Raw genomic sequence first — 24,668 nt, 5'->3', positions numbered from 1 at the left:
AGATGTACGACCCAAGTTAATTTTTCTAATTTAATTTTTTATAGTTAAATAGTAAATTTTATATTAAATGATACTGTAGTTGCCCCTTAATATGGGGTCATTCTCTAGATAAAACATGGTAAGTCTCTTAAATCAAATAAAAAACCTAACCTAAATGTCCAATATAAATAATTTAAAAATTGAAATAATTCAGATTAATGGTCTCATACTTAGTACAGGGGTCATTCCTAGTTTATCATATAAAGTTAATAACCTTCTTTAACTACTAATTGATATGAAATTGCTCTATTAAATACTTATTATAGTAGTATTGTTTTTTAAAATAATGAAATTAATATAAGTAAAAGATTTTTATCTTTTAGATGCGATGATTTGCCATGTTTTTAGAAGAGATTTAATGTTTTTAATAAACAAAATTGCTATTTTTTTCAATTAATATGCATGTTGCAATGGTATACAAAACTAGGGAACTAGGCAACTAGACGCCCCAATTCTGCCCAGAATCACCCAGACGCCTTAAAAACTATGTTTCACATCATGTTAACCATTCATAATCTTGTCAGAAGTCATAACCAAGTTGAAACTGCCCTAATCTTCTCCAAGATGCAATGCCAGTCCACTGTCTATTTAAATAAGTTTATAATGTGGCACTAATGATGATTTAATGAACTTCAGCTTGTACAGAAGGTACATCCATCTTCATGTTGTAAACAATGTGAAAGTACGCAAAAGGCTCACACAATCTCTTCATTATGTTGCTTAGTAGAAGGAACCCGAGTAGGAAAGTATAAGATGTGCTCATGGATATAAAGGAATAAAAGAATGTCACAAGGGCAAAACATGACTCTTGCCATATATGCATCATCTTAAATTGATTCTATCATGATCAAACACTGTAAATTACCAATTGAGAATGAACTTTGAAAGTTAAGTCATTAGCAAACATGAACTGGCTCAAGCTGAGGCATCCGCCTTTTATAAGTGTTACATGATCTGGCCAGTCAATTCTGTATCTTCATTATCTAGCTCTTGTTCCACTCCCTTAACCTGTAACATTGAAGCTTTTACAAGCATGCCAAAAAGGTAGAACAATGAACTAACAACTAATCTCTAGTTCTCCAACAAGGTTCAAAGTATACTGAAAAATTCAGTATCAAGTGATTAAAAGCACCAAACACTCCTTTTCAGTCAGTGCAAATGTTTTTCAGTCAAACTGTAATATTTATGCAAGTGCAAATGAGTACAAACTTAACAGATCTTACCTCAGGTACATAATGCATAAGCATGTTTTCAATGCCTGATTTCAGAGTGATTGAAGAGCTAGGACAACCACTACAGGCTCCTTGCATCCGTAGCTTGACTATTCCAGTTTCTCTGAGAAATAAACAAAGAAAGCCAAAACTGAATGCCAGAAACCAAATATATATTTACCACTACCAATATTAAGAGTCAATAGGAAAAGTTCAACTAGGAGCAAAACCTACATGTCAAATCCTCGATATTCTATATCCCCACCATCATCTTGTACTGCAGGGCGGATACGAGTCTCAAGCAATTCTTTAATCATTGCAACTGTTTCTGAATCATCCTTCAAAACCAAGCACCAGTAAGGGTCATGTCTAGAAAATACACGAACTACATATATAATTAGAAATATTCAGAAAGATAAAATTCTTAAATGCACAAATTTAACAAGTTTAACTTGGCTCCTTAATTTAGGATGCAAGTGTCTATAAAGCTTTCAACTAAAGAATACATAACCAGTTTGAGCATCAGCTTGAGAAAAAAAAAAAAAACTCAAGCATTTAATATAATGCTGGTCACATGTCCATCCATAGTGTGTTTTAAAGGATGCCTGCATCAAAAATTCAAGGAGCAAAGTATGCTTGCTGGTGGTCATGACTAAGTATGCTAGTCATAACTTTCTGTGGTGCGTCAAAACCTTCACGACTTCGTTAAAGAAAGAAGAAAAATAGATCATAGCTTTCTGTTGGAAAGACAAAGTATGCTAGTCTAAAATGAAGGTTGAATAAGAATTCCTTTCAAGAAACCCCATTATTTTCCTAAAAAGATATACATGCAGATTTCAATAATAGCAATGTCCACATGACTAATCTCGATTATTGGAGCTTTTCACTTACAAATTAATATGTAAAACTCAACCGACTTAAATGACTCTTGCCAAGTTGTGAGACTCATCCAATCATGTGATCTCACTTGGCCAAGCCTAAGAAATTTCATGTCAACACCATGACTCAGATCCTGATGCTTAACAGTCAAGTCAACTCAGATGAGTCACTTAAGTTAACTCCTGATTCACAAGCCTATGGTGCAAACAACAACAAAATCTTCTTAAAATTTAATATGGAACAATCACCAAGTCCCCACCACCACCACCAAAAAAGAAAAAAAGAATCAAACAACAAGTAATATAACAAAGATCAAGAAGATTCCTAATACCAAACCACACTTGAGGAAAGGCCCTCCAATATAGATCTATATCTACCACCTGGCCATCTTATCAGCCAAAGAATTGCCAGATTAAGGAATCCATATAAATGAAATTTTCACTCTTGATGTCAGAAATCTACCCATCTAATAGAACAATAAAGGAATGGCATGCAGCATGCTAGGAGTATGATGTGCCTCCCAACAAATTATATTCTTCATTTGTTACTAGTTAACTTCAGATATATGCTAATTTTATTCATATAAATAACCACAATTCAACATTTCTATTTCCATTAGTACTTCAACAGTTTAAGGTTAATTTGTAGATGTGCAGCCAAAGTCTATAAAAAGGGAAGTCAAACTCACACTCTCAGGCCATATGGGCCTTCATGTGGCTGTCAACATGGACCTATACCTATTCTAGCAAGCAAAAGAATTTAAAAATTTCCAGCTGAAGTGAGTCCATGTGCCGAGTAGAAGATTCCCTAAATCAAATCGATCAAAGATTTGATTGCATCTTAAAGATTTCATAAAAATTAAGAAGATATGTTAGATTTAATTATATTCGAATTTTTTCTTTATAAGCAGGTATTTCCATGCTAAGCTACACTTACTGGAAAAACAAATATCTAATTTCAAAGAAATATGACATTCATCTATAAAACAATTGCTCAAGCAAATAAGCTAATGGGTACATAACTACAATGTTCTCTCAATATTTTTAAGGGTAAATTACAAAGACCCCCCTGTACTATGGGGTCAGTGACAACGACCCCCCTGCACTTTTTTTTGCCACACCCCGAACTTTGGCCATAAGATAAATAACCCCTCAGCCGTTAAGTCAGATAATGGAAACCATTAAATTACCAAAATACCCTGCTAAACTTGCTCTTTTTTTTTTTTTGCCATTTTCTCTTAAAACCTAACCCAGAAATATCCCCATTACTTCTCAACAAAAAAATACTTCTGCAATCTCGGCTGTCCATTCCGATGTTGCTCAAGTAAACATATCAAGTTTTCTGTATGGGTGAATGTACAAGATACAGAGAGAACCTTCAATGGGGTAGAACTTGAAGATTGGTTTGAATCATTTCCTGACATCTTGGAAGAGCCCAGATGACCCTTCAATGGGGGATTAAAGCACAAGAACCAAAAGGCTTGGGATCTCAGAGATGGGCCCAATGGCTGTGTTGTGCAAGCTGAGTTCGATTAAGAGATTTTGTTCCTCCGTTTGAATTGTCTGATAAGAAATTTAATTAGAAATGATTGAGCTGATATAGATACATGTATCTCAGAAATTTTCAGATTACTCAGGCTCTACAGTTGCAAATGGAAGTGCAGAAGAAGCTTATTGAACAGATTGAGGTTGGCTTTTCATCAACCCAGCTTTATTTTAAAGCCAGTTATTATTGGCAAAGAATAATGGATACACATCAGCAACTAGTTTTCTCCTCTAGGTGCAGAGACACAGCTACGGATTGAAGTTCAAGGAAAATACCTACAGTCAGTTATAGAGAAAGCACAGGAAACATTGACCGCGTATAATTCATGTGTGGGACTCGAAGTTGCAAAAGCTGAACTCTCTCATCTGGTCTCCATGGTTCTTCCTTCTCAGAACTAACTAAAGGAGGAAGTTTTAGCTGAGAAGAGGCAGAGAAGCAACTAATGAGTGGTGTGCATTGTTCAATGGTCAATTTGTTAACATTTTCTAAGAGCTGTGAGAGAAAAGAGGAAAAACCACAGAAGCTGGAAGATGGATACCTCAATGAATGTAAAATACATTCAAACGTGCATCCATTTATGGAGATCAATCCAAACAGGGGCAACTCAAATGATTGAATTGGTCGACGGAAGCAAAGTGGGAGCACCATCTCTGATGGTAATTCTGTTGATCAGCAATCAGTTAAGAGATTACCAACCCATAAGAAGGATTGTGATAACCAGTTTAGAAAGTTAGGATCAAAGGATGAACTTGATTTTAACAATCAGTATCAGAGTGAAATTGAATCGGGCTTCGAAGATCTAGACTTGAACAGCAGGGGAGCGGAATCAGGTTACAAGCCTTCCAAGAATTTTGGCTCCTGAAATGTTGTTTCAAGATGCATATCCAGTGATGGGTTTGAAAATTGAATTCTATATATCATATAGAACTGGAAAGTGGTTTAAGTGAACAAAAAAAAATTGTTCTTGTACAGCTTGTGCGAATACCAACATCACCGAGGCAGAAGGGGTTGTGTGATTTGGGTCGGTAATCGATCGATCTTTGGGAATACATCCTGGATGGCAGCCAAGATCTGTACATGAGGGTGGCAGCTTCAGATCTAGGTGTGACAGCTCCAGATGCTTCAGCACAGTGGAGAAGAAAGTGGGGACTTCATCTGTAAGCTACGAGTAAATAATAATATGGGTAAAATTGTCCAGAAAAATATCATAAGGGCAATTTAGGAATTACAAAATATGATAACTAAAAAATGGAATCTTTTTCGAATATACCTGACAGAATGTTGATGGAGGGGAGTCTTTGTCTAACGGCCAAAGTTCAGGGGGTATTTTTCGCAAAAAAAAAGTATAGGCGGGTCTTTGTCACTGACCCCATAGTACAGGGGGGTCTTTGTAATTTACCTTTTTTTTTAATTTATACTCAAGCCCAATTGAGCAAGGTGGTAGAATTGAGCTTCGATAGTAGTAGTGTGGGCAATCCAGGTTCTTCAGGAATTGGAGGGGTGATAAGAGATGAGACCGGTATTATATGTAGTTATGTACCTTGTACTCGGGCCCAATTGAGCAAGGTGGTTCTGTAAGAGAAGAATTCTTAGCTGCAGTTTTTGGGTTAAAGATAGCTACAGAACTGGGAATTGGGAGGTTGGTTCTTGAAGGTGATTCCAAGCTGGTAGTGAGGTGGTTAAAGAAAGGTGAGGGGTGATTTGGCAGCTAAGAAATGAATTCAGGTGCTTCAAATAGCTATCAAAAGATATGATCATTCAAACAAAGTGGGTTAGCCAAGCAAGGGATTCAAAGACAATGTATGTACTAGGCTCATTTGTAATACAGTTGGGTGGGTCTGTCCTGTAATGGGTTAGACAGTTTTTTCACAACTTCTTGTAATCTTTTCCTTTTAAGATGTAATGAATGAATGAATTTCTGAGTTGCTGATTTGTTCAGAACTTTTCAGGCCTATGGCCCTATGCCTTGTAACTCTAGCCCCAATTGCCTTGTTTCTACAAGCCTTGAAGGAGACTTCAAGAGAAAGTAGAATTTCAAAATCCAAAGACCTCTTCATCTAATTGCGAGTGGGTATAAACAAAGAATAAGCATCAATACACTTAGGAATCATTAGACCGAAACATCCATTTAAACTAGGTAATACAGGATACAAGTGGCTACACCCTGACACAAGCTGGACACCTTAAAAAGTCATTCATAAAAAGAAAATGACTGTTCAAGTGTATTACATCCTCTTATCAACAACAAATTATATAACACACATTTAAATACTTGCTATAAATATCTTTTTGTTCTTTAGGCTCAGTTTGGAAGGAGTACAAATACAAATATGTAGTGCAACACCTTGAATTTGTATTATTTTGTATGTATTTGTACTGTACATATTTGTATTTTTACCCTTTCCAAATTGAGCCTTAGTATTTTGAATTAAAAAATACATTCACCATTTAAAGATTAAACAATAAGAACTACCACACTACAAAAACTATGACAGATAGACATCACAAATATCTATTTGTTTTGTTTTAATTTTTGAAAAAAAAAAATCCATTGGACTGACCAGTTGTACCTTTTATATGATTTCCTTGTATAATTTAGCATATGATTGGTTCCGTGGGCATTTCGTGATAGGCATTTTGATAAACGCCACCATGTTATCGCCAAATCAGCATTTATCCTATCATGTCCATCCGCATGCATAGGTATTCACAAAAGTTGGCCTTTATTTACGTGCGCACCAACCATTGGAGGAAACTTCATTTTAATGCTTCCCCCAATGATTGAGCGTTTATTCACTGTTTCACTGATGTGGCGCCTAGTGGTGCCTAGTTGTCAATAAATGGTTTATCAAGTACTTTTCTCGGCTTTGAAGACAAATCAAGTACAAACATTTATTTAATAAACGGAAGCTATACCAAACGCATACTTAGTATTTCAAATATATTATTATATTAAAAATATTAAATTATTCCTATAGAAATTGAAAAAAAAAACATCTAGTTTATTGTTTTTATGAAATTTTGAAGAGAGATTCCCTTTCCTAGCAAGGCAATCTTCTCGCCCCCCCCCCTCTCATTTGTTTTTTTATCATAGTTGTCCTCTTATTTATTTGTTGGTTTCAAAGTGTCAGCCAAAAATTACACATGCCAAATGCTTCATATACTCTGAATTTAACATTCAGACAAAAGAAAATCAAAATCAAAAGTTCCAAGGTCTCACCAACTTAGAGTCAGAAATTTGACACTGAATGAAGGTTTATTTTGTTTTCAATTGCCAGCAAAAGGAAGCACTTCAGTAAAAACAACTTGGTTTCATTGGAAGCCAATAAACAAGGATAGAACAAAACAAAGTCCAAATGATACCTCATGAATGGCTGTGTCCAAGGAAGCTGCCATATTGGCATCTAGAAAGAGTGGCTGACCAGAAGAATAAAAGTCCATAATAGCTGCAAAAATTTCAGGTTTTAGAAGATCCCAAGAAGTTTCATCTGACTTTGTAACTGTTAAAAAATCTGACCCAAAAAACACTCGTGTAACTCCTGCATCAAAAACAGAAAACGGGGTTAGATCAATATTGCTCACCCATCTTTTATCTATTTCTAGCAAGAGTGAAACGAAGAAAAGCGAAACTTTCTCCAATGCTTTTATGACAAACAGGAAATAGGGGATCTTAGGTTCACCACACCACAGTTGATGGTTAGATGCATGAAAGTTAGGAATGCAGGCTACTGTGTGGTTGGTTAACCTTCAAGGCCATTGTTTGGGCACTCATGGGGATAAATCTCTTCAAATATTGGTAGTTTTCATTCCAAAAAACTTATTTACAGGAAGATGGATTCATGGAGTGTAACCTACATTTTAGAGGAGAGTACATGTTTGATGATAATCTGTCAATGAAAGACCAACCCCTATCTTATGTGCTTAGACATGATCCCAATTAAACAAAGGGTGCCAGTGACACCAGAGGCAGTAATGTCTGGATCATTAAAAATCAGTGTTTTTTCTTTTTGTGGTAAAAGCAGCAAACCATCAATATTTAAATTCAAGATATTACTTTGTGGGTCAGTTGGCCACATCATATATTCCCCCTCAGGAGTTAACTCTTGCTCCAGATCTCCACCAGAACCTCTTGTTCTTCTTGTTTAGTTTTTCCCCCAATTTGATCAGTAGCAAGACAATATCTATACATATATACATGTAGAAAGATGTATATTAGGAGAAGTCAACAACTCCAAACAAAAATGAAAGGGCCAACCAAAAACAAAGACCACTCTGCTAGACCATCAAGATACAAAGGTACAATCTACTCACAACCCCAGTGACCCAACTATAACAAAAATCCAAAGAAACCTAACTGACAGGAAGCACTCAAAAGATACAAGCAACCAGATAGGTGCCACAGAAAGGCATGGATAAGTGGATCTTAAACACCTAGGACCCAGACTCAGAAAAAATGCTGACTGCACAAAATCTTCCCAATCTGAAACCAAAATCCTTGCCTTCCCGTCACAATCTGTTGTTGCACTTTATATGACATGCCCTTTCTTCCTCTAACATAGATGCATTACCACTTCTCTGAAATACCCTGTTCAGGTTATATTTCACCATAGCTTGCATTATCTCCTTCAACACCACGCCCCTCATTAGTTCTCTCAACTTCTTCAGCTATTCAATCTTGTTCTTCCAATCACTTAAAATAATCAAACACTTAATTATGACCCCAATAGAAAATAATTCAACCCTCCTCCCCTGTCTTATGTACATAAAATAATAGAATTTACCACTTATACAATAGAAGCCTGGGATGATATGATCAAGTTTGACTTGAAAGGCAAACAAGTCCACATATAATGGCTCGTTAACCTACATATGATTTAAAAAAATCTCCCTTGACAAAACTAGATATAAAGAAAAACATAACAAAATCATAACAAAATAGAGAACTAATTCTTAATTGAATTTATTTGAATCGTAGAAATCGTAAGATTTATTAATCAAATCATAGGATTCAAAGAGGCATGATGGAGTTTGCACCAGCAAGGAGATAGAGAAGAGTTCTGAAGATTGAGGCAAAAAGTTTGTCTTGAAAGAAGTTTGGACAAGAAGAGGAGTTGCCCTGAAGATAGTGGAACTGAGAAAAGCTTCGTTGATTCTTGAAGAGAAAGCAATATCCTGGCTTCAGGGATTCCTGGAGGGAGCGAAGAGGACATTAAGAACAATAGAATGGAAGTGTAGTCTTGTGGAAGAGGGAAGAAGGTATGCTGCTGGAAGAAGAGAAAACAACAAAGGAAGATTTGTGGGTATTTACGAATATTATGGAAATGGTATGAAACAGTTCACTTGCTTCCCTGAAGGGAGAGAAGCATCGGGTTGGGATAAATTAATACAAGCAATGCAGGATTTTCTGGTGTTAGTATATGAAAGAAGAAGTTCTCCAATCAGAAAGGAAGAGGGTCAGAAGAAGCTTGAAGAGAAGATGGAATTAACAGACTGGAAGGAAACACAAAATAAGGGAACCAATACAGATAAGGATGTTCAGATTGATGCAAGATTAGGGTCAATGAGAATGCGGATCAATAAAGCCAAAACAGAACGGGAGAACAAATTAGTGTTGTCCATGAATAAGGATGTTACAGATTGGAAAACCCTGGGTGAAGAGATTCAACAAATTTTGAAGGTATCAGAAAGGCTGCAGATTATTCCTATTGATGAGCAGAAGGCTGTGATTCTTTGTAAAAATCCCTGGCCGGATTATGAAGCTGTGTCAGCAGTAACAAAGCAAGGATTGGCAGTGGTAGGAAGATGGTCCCCAAGTTGTAATGAGAAAACTGTAAACCCAACAGATAGCATTGAGTTGAGAATTCTGGGGCTGCCTTATCATCTATGGTCGGATGAGATTCTTAACAGAATTGCAAAGTTGTCTGGTGGGGAACTCTCGACTGTGGATGTCTCAAATCTCCGAGCTGTGCATATAGAGGTGAATGGAGCGAAGCCAAAACTCATCCCACATTCTGTAGATGTTTTCTCAGATGGTCAAATGTTCAAAGCTTGGATAGCCTCCTCTGTGGAAGCTCAATGGTGGAAGGAAGGACTGGAGAAGATGATGCTGACGTGACCAAAACCTGGTACCGAGGAAACCTTGGAAAGAGAGAAGAACAGAGAAAATTAGGAAGTTTCATGAATAAGGAAACTGAAGAGATTGAGAATTGGAAAGGTGTAAATCAAGCTACCTCTCAGTGTGAGAATTCGAAGCAGCAGGTCAGAACTTCAACAGGCAGATGTAAAACTTTCTCTCAGGGCCTCAGGCTTTAATGAGATTAAAAGGTGGAGACGTGGCAGGTTCAAATTCAAACAAAGGGCCTGGGGTGGGGACAAATGGGAGAGAAGTAAATCCCGGTGGGCCTTCGAATGGTTTGGCCCAATTACAAGAAAGATTAAATAGACACGTGACTTCAGTAGATAATGGGGGGGGGGCTGCTGGGCTGATTAGACCTGGCCCATTAAAAAAGGCATCATGTGATCACTTAAGTGATCACGTAAGAGGTCGAATTTTGGGGGACCATTGTTTGGGTGTACCATCGTCCCAAACTGATGTTGCAGCGGCAAATTCTTCCTCCAAACACAACTCTCCAGCTGCAGGCTCAATGAGAAGCTCTAGTTTGAGGCTTGCTTGGGTGCAGAGACTGGTTTCCTACTCTACTAGTCCAGAGAATCTGAATCCAAGGTACAATAGAACAAAGAACAGAGATGAAACTTTAGCTCGACTTGGGGAAGAAGCAGAAGATGGCTTGAAACTACTGTTTGATGACGATCTTTCTACTACACTTCCTAGACTCTCAATCCAGCCTGACAAAGGGGAAGGAAGATTAGGCACCACCTCGTGGGAAGTAAAATCTAAAACAAAGAATAGCAGAGATCTGTGTTCAAAACAAGACCAAATACAGGATATTAGTAGGGGCTGTAAAGTCAACCCAGAACCTCTTAGTAGAGCTACAAGCTGCCCTGTTCCCATGGCTAACTATCTAGAGGGTGATTCTGAAGGTAATACCTCTGACTTTAGCCCAATGATTGGGGTTAAAGGGTCACCAAATCCTCCAGTAAATCTTACCTGTTTAAAAAAGTCTCTTTTGAACCCAATTTTTGTTGCTACTAATGTTTCTTCTAGTCCTGTGTATGTTGTGCCTACAGGAGAGACTAACCCAACCATGCAGTCTGCCAATCAGAATGATCAAATATAAGAAACAGAGGTGATTGGAGATTTATTTTCATAAAGTGTAGACAGGGAATTCGGGGATAGAATTTGGGAGCTGATTATGGAACTGTTTAGAATTCAGGTGGAGGAAGAGATGGCTGAACAGATTGAAAGGGATGAGGAGGGTGGCACTCCTAATCCTATTGTTGAAGAGGAAGTAAAGGGTGATGGTAGATTAAATGCAGAAGTTGGCTCAAAAAAACAAATGGGGAAAACAAAGAAAAAGGGAAGCTAGAGGATCCTAGATCTAAAGGAGCTAGTGTAAAAAAGCAGAGAAAGGAAAAATTAAGTGAGGTGGAAAGGCTAAGATGTGAAGTGGATTATGATAAAGGGAGTGTTGCAAAAAAGGAGAAGTGGTGAGTGGTTTGTTTTGTTAAAGGGTATTTTGTCGCGGTCTCCGTGAAATTGATTAGCTGGAAAGTAAGGGGGTTAGGAAGCTCAAGAAAAAGAGGAGTGATTAGGGATCTGTTGAGAAGAGAAAAAACAGATATTGTGTTGATTCAAGAATCTAAGTTGTCTGAGTTAGATAGGAATTGGGTAAAAAGTATTTGGTCAGCGAGAGACATAAGTTGGGCATACGCACAATCTTGGGGAGCTTCAGGGGGAATTATAACTTTGTGGAAAAATGCAGAGATGGAGTGTATTGAGGAGATAATTGGGAAGTATTCAGTGTCCATCAAGTTGAAGAGGAGGATGGATGACTGGGAATGGGTTTTAACTAATGTGTATGGACCCACCTCTTATAAGGAAAAGGAGGGACTATGGGAGGAATTAGCAGCAGTGAGAGGTCTATGGGAGGGACCCTGGTGTTTGGGAGGAGATTTTAGTGTCATAAGATTTTTGAGTGATTCAAACAACCCAAATCATCTTGTTACAATGGTCAAATTTTCAAGAGGTTCCCACTTGCTATAAGTTAGACAGATTCCTATTCACAACTGATTGAGAAGTGGCTTGGTGGGGTTTAGTAGTTACAGCTCTGCCAAGACCTGTTTCAGACCACTGCCCAATAAGTTTGACCTAAGAGAGATTGGGGGGTGGCCCCTGCCCTTTTAGATTTGAGAATATATGGCTTTTGCACCCTGAATTCTTGCCAAAGGTGAAGGAGTGGTGGGAGGAAGATCATGTGGATTTCAGATGGAAGGGTTATAGATTCTATAAGAAATTGCAATTGTTGAAAGCAAGAATTAAGTTGTGGAATAAAGAGAGCTTTGGAAAGATTGAAGAAAGAAAACAGGAAATTCTCAGCAGAATAGAGCAGCTAGATGGTGAGGAAGCTGAGAGAAGTTTGAGTTCAGAAGAGAGGACAAAGAGATGGGGATTGAAGAAGGATTTGGAAGACATCCTAAGAAAAGATGAGGTTACTTGGAGACAAAAATCTAGATGTCAATGGCTCAGGGAAGGGGATGGCAATACCAGTTTTTTCCATATGTTGGCAAATCGGAGAAAGAGGAAAAATTCAATGTTGAAATTAGAATGGAATGGGGAAGTATTGACAAGAGATGAGGACATAGCCCAAGCCTTTGTGAATCACTTCAAAACACTCTATGAGAGTCCAAGGAGGTCAGGAGAAAACTTAGAGGACCTGGACTGGAGGGTTGGGAATAGAGAGTTGTTGGATTCCTTGGAAAGGAAATTTGAGGTTCAGGAAGTGAAAAATGCAGTCTTCTCAATGGAGAGATCTAAAGCCCCAGGACCTGATGGTTTTACAATGGCTTTCTATCAAGATTGTTGGGAAATAATTGAGGGTGACTTGATGGAGGTGTTTGATGAGTTCTATGAGAGGGGCAAATTTAACTCAGGTGCAAATGCAACCTTCATCGCTTTGATACCAAAGAAAGTGGATGCAATCCAGCCGAAAGATTTTAGGCCCATAAGCCTAATAGGAAGCATGTACAAAATCATTTCCAAGGTTTTAGCCCTAAGAATAAAATATGTTCTTCCCTCGATGATTTCTCCAAATCAAGGGGCTTTTCTGATTGGGAGACAAATAATTGATCAAATTCTCATTGCCAATGAATGTGTAGAGGTTAGAAGAAGGAAAAAACAAAAGGGACTGGTGTGCAAGTTGGATTTAGAGAAAGCCTATGACATGGTGGATTGGGAGTTTCTGTTGGAAATTCTTAAGAGTATGGGTTTTGGAGAGAGATGGTGTAAATGGGTGAAGGGCTGCATTTCTTCATGTCATTTTTCAATTTTGGTAAATGAAGCAGCAAGAGATTTTTTTCCTGCCAAAAGGGGCCTAAGACAAGGAGATCCTCTATCTCCCTTCCCTTTTACTCTAGTAACTGATGTGTTGAGTAAGTTGATCATAAGGGAAGATGCCAGCAATATGGTTAGAGGCTGGAGAGTTGGAAGGGATGAAGTGGTGGTTACACACCTACAATGTGTAGATGATATTATTTTGTTTTGTGAAGGGAAAACAGAAGAACTCATGAACCTAAAAAGGATAGTTCATAAATTTGAGAGGATTTCCAACCTTAAGATTAATTGGGGCAAGAGTTGTGTGGTAGGAGTAAATTTAGGGAGTGAAGAGGTGATTCGATTAGCTGGACTATTGGGGTGTGAAGTAGGAGATTGGCCATTACAATATTTAGGACTACCTTTAGGATCCTAATAATGGATAGTTTCTAGTATCCAGTGATTAAGAGATTTACAAAGAGACTTGCGAATTGGAAGAGAAACTACATTTCTTTGGGAGATAGGATAACCCTAATAAAGTCAACGTTAGCTAACTTACCAGTGTACTATCGGTGAAAGTGGTAAACCAGCTAGAGAAGATTACGAGGGACTTCCTTTGGGAACCAGGAGACACCAAAAGAGACCCTGGTGAAGTGGGAGGTCGTTTCTAGAAGTAGAGATGAAGGGGGACTAGGAATAGGAAATCTTAGGCTAAGAAATACAGCATTATTGGGGAAATGGTTATGGAGATTGCCATTGGAATAGGACAGACTTTAGCATAGAGTGATTATTAGCATTCATGGATTGGCAGACAATGGTTGGGATGCAGGAGTCAACCCCAAGGCTTCCCGGTGCTCTCCCTGGAAAGCTATTCATGGTATTTTACCTTCATTCCTTCCTTATGTCAAATTTGATGCTTGTGCAGGAAATAAGGTGTTGTTTTGGGAAGATGCTTGGGTTGGAAACATTCCCCTTAATGAAAGGTTCCCTTCTATTTATTCACTTTCTGAAAATAAAAGAAAAGTGATCTCTTCAGTTTTTATTGATAACTCTTGGGACTTGGGTTTGAGGAGAGGTATAAGGGAGTCAAAAATGACATTGGTGGATGAATTAATTAACCTTTCAACCTTCCTGGATCAATCTTGTTTGGACAATAGAATTTGGAAACCTTCCCCATCTGGTGTGTTCACTTGTTCCTCCTTTTTTGATATCCTCATTCAATCATCAAACCCTGTAAGGAGCTTTCCTTCAAAGGAGATTTGGTGTCAGCCTATACCCCCAAAAATTCGGGCTTTTTGTTGGGAGGTGGTTATCCAAAAAATCAATACTCTAGATATGTTGCAAAGAAAAAGGCCATATGGTTGCCTATCACCCCATGTTTATAGCCTCTACTTGGGATCTAGTGAGACGATCACACACCTATTAATTTCTTGTCCATTTGTATGCTTTATTTGGACTTGGTTCTCTTCTATCTTTAGTTGTAGGTGGACACCTCCCCTAGATGTGGCAAGCCTTTTTGACCCAAGCTTTTCCAAGCAACTGAAGAGACGTGGAAGGTTAATGTGAAGAGACACAAGAGCAGCTATCTTATGGTCAGTTTGGGAAGAAAGGAATAATAGAATATTTAAAGGAGTTGAGAAATCCAAGGAGGCAATTGTAGAAAGGATAATTATTATGACTATTCATTGGTTGAAAACTTTGGATTTGTTTAAAGACTTCTCAGTTGAAGACATTCACAGGAATTGGGAAGTGGTGGCTTCTACAACTTCCATGAAACCTATTGTGCAGGAATTGTGGTCCCCGCCAACAAAACAAAGAGTGAAATGGAACTTTGATGGGAGTTCAAGAGGTAACCCGGGCCCTTCAGGTATAGGAGTATTCGGAGATGAAAATGGCAGAATTGTGGCTTTGTTTTCAGGACCAATAGGAGTGGGGGACTCGTTAAGAGCGGAGGTGATGGCCTTGCTTTAAGGTGTAAGATATGCAAAACAGTTGGGGTTACACCAAATTGAGATAGAGGGAGACTCTAAATTGTTGATTGAGTGGCTGCAATCTAGTAAGTTGGGAGCCTGGATTTATAGACAGCCCATAAGGGAAATCCTCAATATAACAAGGGAGATCAGTGCATGCTTCAAATGGACAAGGAGATCAGATAATGGTTTAGCTGGCACGTTGGCTAAACAAGGGACTGTGAGGGAGAGTATGTTCTGGGAAGTTTTGTAAGAAAGATTACTGGGGGCTCAACACCTACTTAGGAATTGACAACTGTACTTAAATCTGGAAAGTTATTTTTAAAGTTATATTAATGAAGTTACCGTTTCCAATCAAAAAAAAAAAAATTAAGTTCTTCTCCTAGTTGGCTGCTGAAGAGAGATGCCTCACAAAGGACTGAAAGGATATGTTGATCGGAAAAGGGATGAATTTGCCTGATACCTTGCGTCTTCTATGCAACCAAGAGAGAGGGAATTCATCACTTGTTTATTCACTATAAGTTCTCTACTAGAATTTGGTCATATTTTCTCAAAGCCATAGATCTCCAAATTTGCATGGCTGTTTCAGTTAAGTTCCTTTTTGAAAGATGGAAAGTTGGAGGTATGACCAAAAAGGGACAGATATTACGGGTGGCTATTCCTTTAACTGTAATTTGGGCTGTTTAGGGTCAAGGTTGGATTCGAGTCGAGCCGAGCCAAATATCTGGCTATTCGAGCTCGTCTCACCAAAAAAAAAACGTTAGGCTCGAGCTTGAGATAGAGACTTGAGCTCAAATTCGGCTCAGTTCAAAAGCTCATATGTTCGAGCTCAACTATGAGTCAAGCTTCCTATAAAAAATAATAATTATTTTTTATTTTACATACAAAAAATTAAGAATTATAAAAATTGTTTATTATCATACATATAAAAAATAAAAATATTATATATAAATTTATAATATTATACATATAATATAACTTATTTATTAACATATATATGTATATATGTATGTATGCATGTATTAGGGTCAATTAAGCTTACGAGTGTCACAAACCAAGCTCCATTGGGCTCAAGCTAGGTTCAAAGCTCAGTTTAAACCGACCTGATCTCAAATAGCTCGTGAAAAGCTCGATTCGTTTCCACCCCTATCTGAGGTGAAAGGAACATGTGGATCTTTAATAAAAAACAGAACAAAGAAGAGGTACCGATAAATCAAATCAGTGGAAGCCAAAGAGCATGGCTGAGTTAGGGCTATCAATGGATTGGGTCCAGGTAGAATTGGAACCAACCCAACAACAAATACCAAGGACCCAGAACCGAACCGGACCCGATAGGGCCTGTAATTTTAAACCCAGAACTGAACCAATCAGTTCTTAGGACAATCGGGTATGACCCGATGGACCTAATTATAATAAACCTACTGAAAATATATATAATATTAATTTATTTAATATATTATACATTTAATATATATATATATAAGTTGATATTATATATATATTAAACAATAAGGACTATCTGATGTATAACCTCAAACCTCTCAAAGTATGAAAGAAGATCCTTCTCAAATATTCCTTATTGTTTATGTTGATGAAATTGTAGTTTCAGGGAATGATACAGAGGAAGTCCAGGCACTCAAAACCTTCCTTAACTTAGAATTTGAAACTAAGGATTTAGGGGATTAAGATGTTTCCTGGCAGTCGAAATTGCTAGGTCTAAAGATCTTCATCTCCCAACAGAAGTATGTGTTAGATCTTCTCATGGAGATTGGGAAACTTGGTGTAAACCTACTTCTACACCTATTGATGGTAACCATAAACTCTCAACTAATGATAGTGACCTTTTGGCAAATAGGGGAGTGTTCCAAAGACTTTTGGGGAAGTTGTTATACCTTTGCATGACATGGCCAAATATCTTATATGCTATTAGTGTATTAGTCAGTTTATGCATGCCCCTAGAGACACAAATATGGCTGTTGCAGAATGAGTTCTGTGTTATTTGAAGGGAACTCCGAGAAGGGGTATCCTCTTCTCTAGGCATGGACACATAAAGCTAGAGGCTTACATAGATGTCAATTGGGCTACCAGTATTGATGATAGGAAATCTACATCGGGTTATTGTGCCTTAGTTGCAAGGAACATTATCTCCTAGAGAAGTAAGAAATAGTCAGTAGTAGCCAGATCTACAGGGCAATGGCACATGGAGTTTCAAAGTTGTTATGGCTCAAGTCACCTCTAGAGAGTATGGGTATTACAATGATAAGCCCTTAATGATTTACTGTGATAATCAGGTTGCGATCAACATAGATCACAACCCAGTTCATCATGATATGACAAAACATACTGAAGTTGATCAACATTTTATAAGAGAAAAGGGTAGCTTCTGAAGAATTTTGCCTTCCTTTCATTGCCTCAGAGCAATAGTTAGCAAATGTTTTGACCAAGGGTGTCCCCAAGGCAAAGTTACAGCACTGTGTAAGTAAGCTGGGAATGATTGATATCTATGCTCAGCTTGAGGGGGAGTGTAGAGATGATGGGCCGAATGGGCCTTAGTTTCTTTATTTTCCTTAAGTTATGCTTATGACTTGTATTTGTAAGTAGTGGGCCTTAATTATGGACCTGTTTTCTCTTTTTTATTATTGTCCTTAATGCTAGCCGCCCTACTAAGGGTACTCATGTAATTGTCCACATTATTACAACTAAAGAATAAAAGATATTATTGGGGGGCAAGGTGCCAACCAGCTGTTTGGTAAGGTCTCCTACTGGTCATAGCAGAGACTTGGGACCGTATCCCGCCTGCACCTGGGTTTGGGGGGTTATGTGTTGGGGGATGGGCTACCCCCTGTTGTGTAGCCCTTCAAAAGATATCAAAAAAAGATATTATTAGGGGCTGAAGAGAGGATCGAACTACTCTCTCTTCTTCCTTCCCTTGCTTCCATCTTCTCCGTCCGTTACTTTTCTCTCTTCCATCTTCAATCTTCTTCTTCTCTTCTGTTTTTTCTTTTCTTTATTTCAGATTATTGCAGGTGGGACCCACAACTTATTAATACAATTTTATCTTTCCTTTAAAAAAATATCACTGAAAATGGAAGAAGGCATTCTGTTAATCAAGAAACTAGTAAGAACATCACTCCAATACCTTGTAGTGAGAATGGGCCGAATGGGTCCTAGTGTTCTTTATTTCTTTTAAGTAGTGTTTAAAAATTATGTTTCTTAGTTATGGGACTTATGGGCCTTCTTTTATTTTTTTTAATGTTGGCCACCCCATTAAGGGCATCCAAGTAACTGTACTCAGACTTAGAATTATTAATAAAAGTGATGAAAGGGGGCTAGAGAGAGGTTCGAATTCTTCTTTTCTCTCTTCCCTTCTTTTCTTCTTCCACAACCTATTGCTGAAACTTCTTTTCTTCTTCTTTCTCTTTCTCTCTTTTCTTCTTTTCTTGCATTATCTGAATTACTGTAGGTGTAATTTTCAACTTACCTTTTTAGAACATTCATATACAATAAAAGTTCCCTAGCATTATCCAGCAAGTGGTAATTCTTTCTCTTTGCCACACCGTTCTGTTGAGGGTTATATCTACAAGATGTCTAATGGATATGCCATTATGAGCACAAAAATCTTAAAAAGGAGTGAAAAAGATAATCATGACTATCATCAAATATCAATGTTTTAATAGAAATGCCAAAATACATGTATCCATTGTGTGACTCAATTTTATTAGATCCCAAACATCTGAATGAACAAGAACAATAGGACTAGAAACAAGACAATTGACTCTAGGACTGAAAGTGACTATATGCTGCTTGCTTAATTGACATGAAAGTGACTATTTCTGAAGAGTAGGAGCCAGCAACTTCAACTTCTCAAGGGATGGATAACCAAGTTGACAATGCTACTAAAAGGGAGTAATGAAAGTCTATAAAGTAGCTTGAGAAGACATGCCACTACCACTGAGGTAATACAGTCCTCCAGCAAAGAGATCCATAAATAGGTATTCCCGTCTTTAAAAATCGGCAAGGAGATGGACTTATTATCAAAATCTTGGATGTTCCCTTCAACAGGCCCCAAAAAGTGACATGTGGAATGATCTTCCAAATAACTCTACATCTCAAACCACCAATTTCTTAGCCCCTAACTATCATCCAAAAATCTCATAGGGAAATGAACTAAGGATAGAAATCCCAAAATGGAATATCAAATACCCAGAGCAACAGGTGTTATTGATCAATAACTGTTTCCAAAACATTGCTTGATTGTGTCTTTTGGTGATCACTGCCCGAACTTCGGTGAAGTTGAAAGGTGGGCTAAGAAAGTTTGGGGGTATCAAACAAGACCTACAGCAAGGAGGCTTGAAGGAAATAGGTCTCTGATCTTTTTCTACTCAGAGTTGAGAGCTTTGGGAGCTTTACACTCAGGTAAAAAGTCTTTTAATGGGCATCCCCCTATTATTGTGGAGATGGGATCCTAGGGTCGGTGAAGTTCAGAATACAGAAAAGTAAAGTCGGTGGGTTCTCCAGTTCTCCTATCTGGCCTTCCCCTACATGCTTGGTCTCAAGCAACGCACAAGGAGGTAGGGAATGCCTTGGGAGGCTTTATCCTGGTGGACTTGGCCAATCTAGACTGGATTCGGTTAGACTGTGTGCAGCTGTAAATCTGGTGCAGATCCCCTGCTAAAATCCCAAAGATAGTAGAAATAATTGTCAAAGGTACTCGCTTTGCGGTAAGGGTAGTAGTCAAAAGCGTTGTAGTCTCACTGATTAGACCCATGTTTGCTTGCTCTTTAGGAGTGTGGCAGCCAAAACTATTGAGGTCGGTTTCGCAGCAATTAGAATTGGAACCACTGAATGAGCCTGAGGTATTTGCGACACCTCAAAGTGAAGATCAGCAAAAGAGAAATGGATGCAGGTACAAGCAGAGATGTCGTTGCTCACCTCTGCATCTTGGACATCCCAGGGGTGGAGCTATGACTTTGGCGGGAACCAGTAATAGAAACTAGAATGTTTTGTCAACAACTCCTGAGTTGCAGTTTTTGAAGGCTGATGTTACCACTGGAACCAATGATGATCTGACGGAGGTGGTAGCAGGCAGTCAAGGCTTGGAAGCAGGAATTTCTGGCTCAAATTTGAATTTCAAATCAGCCTCCTTTTTGAGTTCATTTGTTGACCCACCTGTTGAGCCATAGGTGAAAGAGATGCAATTTTTTCAAGGTTTTGGGTGTAGGTCGGAATCTAGATCTAGTTCGAATTGTTGATCCACTTCAAATTTTGGCAGGACTAACTTGGTTGTTCCTCTCACCTCCATTTGGAAAAGGCTAAATCATGATTTGGGCCCTAAGAAGGATAAGGCCCAGCTTCTTGGTGTAAAGGCTCTAAGCTAATCCAAAGGGTCTCTTAACCAGTTGGATTTAAAATTTTCTACAAGCATCCGTCAGCAAAGGAATTGATAGCTCTACTTAGAAGTTGTTGTCTGGACTCTGGATCTGCTTTTATTAATCTTGTTACTCAGAAGAATGATGCCTCCTCGGTTAACATGGAGGTGTCTGTTAAGACGGAGGCCTGTAATAGGTGTGAGCACAACATCCGTTTCGGTGAACATCAGGCTTATGCAGCAACCCCACTGGTTGTGGACAAGGCTGGTGGTGTGCTCTCTTCTAGTGAGCAGATAGATAGCCTCATGAATTTTGTTAAATTATTGGGCGTCACTTTTCCTAATGGAGAAAAAAACAATCATGTTTTTCTCAAATCATGTTTGGCAGACCGTTTAGTAGATAATCCTATTAGTAAGAACTTGGTGAGGGAACAAGAGTTTCTAGCAACTGAGTGATACTGATTCAGAATGATCTTTGGATAACATAGATAGCCTTCCAGTTGCAAGAAATCAAAGTGGTTGGCAGAGTCCTATGAAGATGTGGTGGTGCACCCAAATGGTAAAGGTGCTTGCAGCACGAATGGTAGAGGTAGGGGAGGTAGGGGAAGAAAGGTTGCCTCTTAAAGCTCACAGTCTGTTCTCTCTCTTAGTCTTTTGGGCTTGGGTGAGGGATGCTGGCCCAGGTTTTTTTAGGGGTTTCTTGTAAGGTCTTTCTCATGGTTGGCTGTTGTGGTTTGGTTTTTGTTTCTCGCTTTGGTGTAAGGCCAAGTGTTTTTGGCTCTTGCAATGAGTGGCCCATCTGTGGTTTTTAAAAAATATATACATATTGAATATGTTGGAATATGTTGATTTTCTATACTTTAACATGAAGTTTATACTTCTCATATGAAAATTATGGATAATTATTAAGGCAATATGGTTATGGAACCTAGGGAACTACCCTAGGATATATGTTTTCAAATTAAAAAAAAAAAATCCATTACCTAGGCGTCTGCCTAGTAAACAAAGCAACAAGACACCCCCCTATCGCCTAGCTTCATCTTGGTGCCTTGAAAACTAAGCAATGGAACAGAATTCAGCATTTCTAAAACCTCCCAAAACCGATCCCCAAATTCTGATCTGGAAACTGTGAAAAATCCAGCAAAATCAAAACCTAATCTACTATCAACTTACTAATATCCCATTAGAAGAAGTTATTTGTTACAAGTTGAAGGGGCTACAAGAGTTAGGGATAAATAAGTGATTTAAGTTCCTATAATTTAACAATGGATAATGGCACCAAACAGAAGGGAATGGCAAAACAGGCTTCATGTAGCCAACCCCACATAATTGGAACGAGGCTTAGATGATTATAATGATGAAGCAGGTAGATAAAAAGAACCTCTTTATTTACTCCCCATTGTTAGGAAATTTTAGTGGAGATTTTTCTCCCTATTAAGTGTGCCATAAACTCTACCGGGCAAAATTCTTGATCTCTCACTAGAGGATCGATCACTGATGTTTTTGAAGCATTAAGAAAGATTCCATGGTATGCTTGGCCTCCAGCTTTGTCTTAGGGAAAAGTAATCTAAAGATGGTTCAGGTAAAGGCACTGTTTACTGCTGAACTGTCCCCATGCATCCAGATGAAGATTATACAAATCCTATCCTTTAGGAATTCAAGGCTTAGAGCTAATGTTTATTTGGATGCATACGATCTACTAGTGAATGCAGATATTTAGTTGATAGGAAAATGACGAGGTGGTTAGTAGCCAGAGTAAGGTGGATTTAAATGAACTTCAACAGGTTTTCTCCTATCAATCCAGGTCCACCAGATACAGGGTATTTGTATCTTGATGAGATCGAATACTCATTTGGCATCCTTTAGGCACACTGATCATAAAAACTCTAATAAAAGTGAAGTATACACTCTACTTACTGGCTTGAAATTTTTCCTCAATGCTATACTCCAATGGATCTTCAGCTCAGGCAGAAGAACTCTTGAGGTCTGCGAATTGTGTGGATAAAAGTTTTGGATTGCATTGAGATGTTAGTTACAGAACACAACCATAGACTGATTCTCTAGCCAAGGAGGATAAATCAAGGCAATGATTGTATAATGGCGGTCTTTAGTGCAACCATCTCATTCCTTTTGATCCACTATACACTCAACATTTAAAAGGATTTAGAATAAAACTAAATTAGCAAGAAAATTAAGGGAAAACAATAATGAAATGCAGATATGTTCCACTGGAAAACATAGCCTGCATTCATTGGCCAAACCTAATTAGGCAACATGAAGATTGAAAGTATGGATAAGCATGCTATTATAGGAGCCTCTCCCTGGTATTATTATTTCTTATGATTTGTCATTATCATTTTTCATTGTCTGGTTTCTGTCCTAATAAAAGTGTCATGTCATCTCAAAAAAAAAAAAAAAAAGTATGGGAGACATACCATCAATGCCATATAGGGCTTTTGCTAATGGAGAATTCATGGCTGAACGAGCATTGGGAAAGTCTGCACTCCCAACTTCCATAACAGGCTTGCCAGGATAGAACATGAGAGAGGAAGGGTTTGGTGTTGACAGGGTCTGAATGAACACGTTCCTCCTCTGCCCTGTGCAAATCAGGATGCATATATGAAAAACAGTTTGTAGCTTATATTTCTAAAGAAACAAAGTCCTCAACTTATATGAAAATTTGTCTATTTTATTAACAAATAGAATCTCCACAAACATACCAACGGAAGAAACAGACAGTAATCTGAAGTATATAGATATAAGATGTCAAAAACTTAAAACCACAATCCATGGTACTTCTATTTAATTCCACTATTTAACTAGTAAACTGAGGGAGTCTCAGAAAATGCAGAATACAGTTTTCTCTTTAATTTCTTTTCTTTTGACCCTGGCAGGGAGAGTATAGAACGTGTAAAAGGAAACTCATCTCCCAGCTAAATGAGTGTTTGTTTGGGACATTTCTCATCTGCATGGAGGATTGTCTTTTTCCTTCATCGCCAATGTCTCCATAAATGTAATATTTCCCCTTAAATAATCTTAACAATCCAAAAATAATCAAACTTGGGAAAGAGGGCACCCAACATCTATTCTTGCCAAACTAAAGTAGATACAGTTTCAACATTCAAATTAGTTTGCCAAACTAAAGTGCCAAACTTACTAGTCGCTCTCTTTTTGTTCTTATTTCATCTGTTTGTCCAAAAACTGTGAAACAAAATATAGTTCTACTCCTGTTATTATTATTATCATTCCTATAACTGCTAAAATATTCACCAAAAATTCCAACTTCTTTGATATCTCATTTGCAGCTCCACTATGTTCTACTTGACCTACAAACTTGTCTAATGGTTGCAAGTTACTAAACAAAAATTTCCTAATCGGTTAGAATGATATTCTTTTTCTTTCTACAGCCTGCCAGCTTCAATAATTAGAACCTTCAACCAGTATAAAAAGAAAAGTTCCCCCAATATATCAAAAATCAATGCAACAACTCAAGAAAAACGAAAACAAAAAAAGGAACACACAAGAGGAAAACTCTGGTAGGAAAAGTCCGAACGCCCTAAATGTCAAAATCCCAAATGAATTCGCAACAAAAAACAGTCAAAATAAAGGAAACGTGGAAAGGGAAGAATATGAAATAGAAAACCAACCTCCAAAAACACTCCATTTCGTAGAGATAAGAGCTGGAATTGGTGAGAGTTTCAATAGACTGGAAGTACTATAGCTGTTCTGATTTCGCTGGAAGGGAGTTGTGGCTGTTGAAGAAGCAAAGAAGAGGCCGCGATGGAGAAACAGAGTTTTATTTTCTCCGTTAAGCTCTGGTCTTCCTCTAACGACTCGTGTAAGCAATCGTCCCACGCCCCTCATAGCTGTTTCCTCTACAATTTCAGCTTTTCGACCAAGACAAAGAACGATGCAGAACTCCCTCTTTCATTAAAGCACAGAGAAAATATAACATGTCCCTCCGGCCTACGTCCGCTCGCCTCTTCTTACCCGTTACGTACTTTGCCGGTGTTGCCGTTCAAATCGGATCTAAAGCAATCCAAATTCTACCGGGTATATAATTGGATTGAATACGGATCCATCCCAGTCCACTTAATTGAACCTCCCCCTCCTGTAATATCTATTCTTTTGTGACACTTGGAGAGTTGCAGGGTGTTTTTTTTCTTTTTTGGGTAAATGAATCAAAAGTAAACAAGCAACTAAGGCCCTGTTTCAGTGGCTGAGCC

The 24,668-nt window shown here is 38.2% G+C and overlaps 1 protein-coding gene across 1 annotated transcript; it reads right to left on the bottom strand.

Moving 5' to 3' along the window:
* Positions 1-645: 645 nt before the first annotated feature.
* Positions 646-24,462, bottom strand: NFU4 (NFU domain protein 4). Its single transcript, XM_010272136.3, has 6 exons — positions 24,090-24,462; positions 22,878-23,039; positions 7,038-7,213; positions 1,485-1,588; positions 1,263-1,374; positions 646-1,047 (listed from the first exon to the last, which is right to left on the bottom strand). Exons 1-6 carry the CDS (start codon positions 24,304-24,306, stop codon positions 985-987), a joined length of 834 nt encoding a protein of 277 aa, XP_010270438.1. The 5' UTR covers positions 24,307-24,462; the 3' UTR covers positions 646-984.
* Between the last annotated feature and the right edge of the window lie 206 nt (positions 24,463-24,668).

Source organism: Nelumbo nucifera, chromosome 5 (genome assembly GCF_055504915.1).
Source record: "Nelumbo nucifera cultivar China Antique chromosome 5, China Antique-T2T, whole genome shotgun sequence".
NCBI lineage: Eukaryota > Viridiplantae > Streptophyta > Magnoliopsida > Proteales > Nelumbonaceae > Nelumbo > Nelumbo nucifera.
Note: the sequence above shows the minus strand (reverse complement) of the source record. Positions and strands in the feature narration are given on the sequence as shown.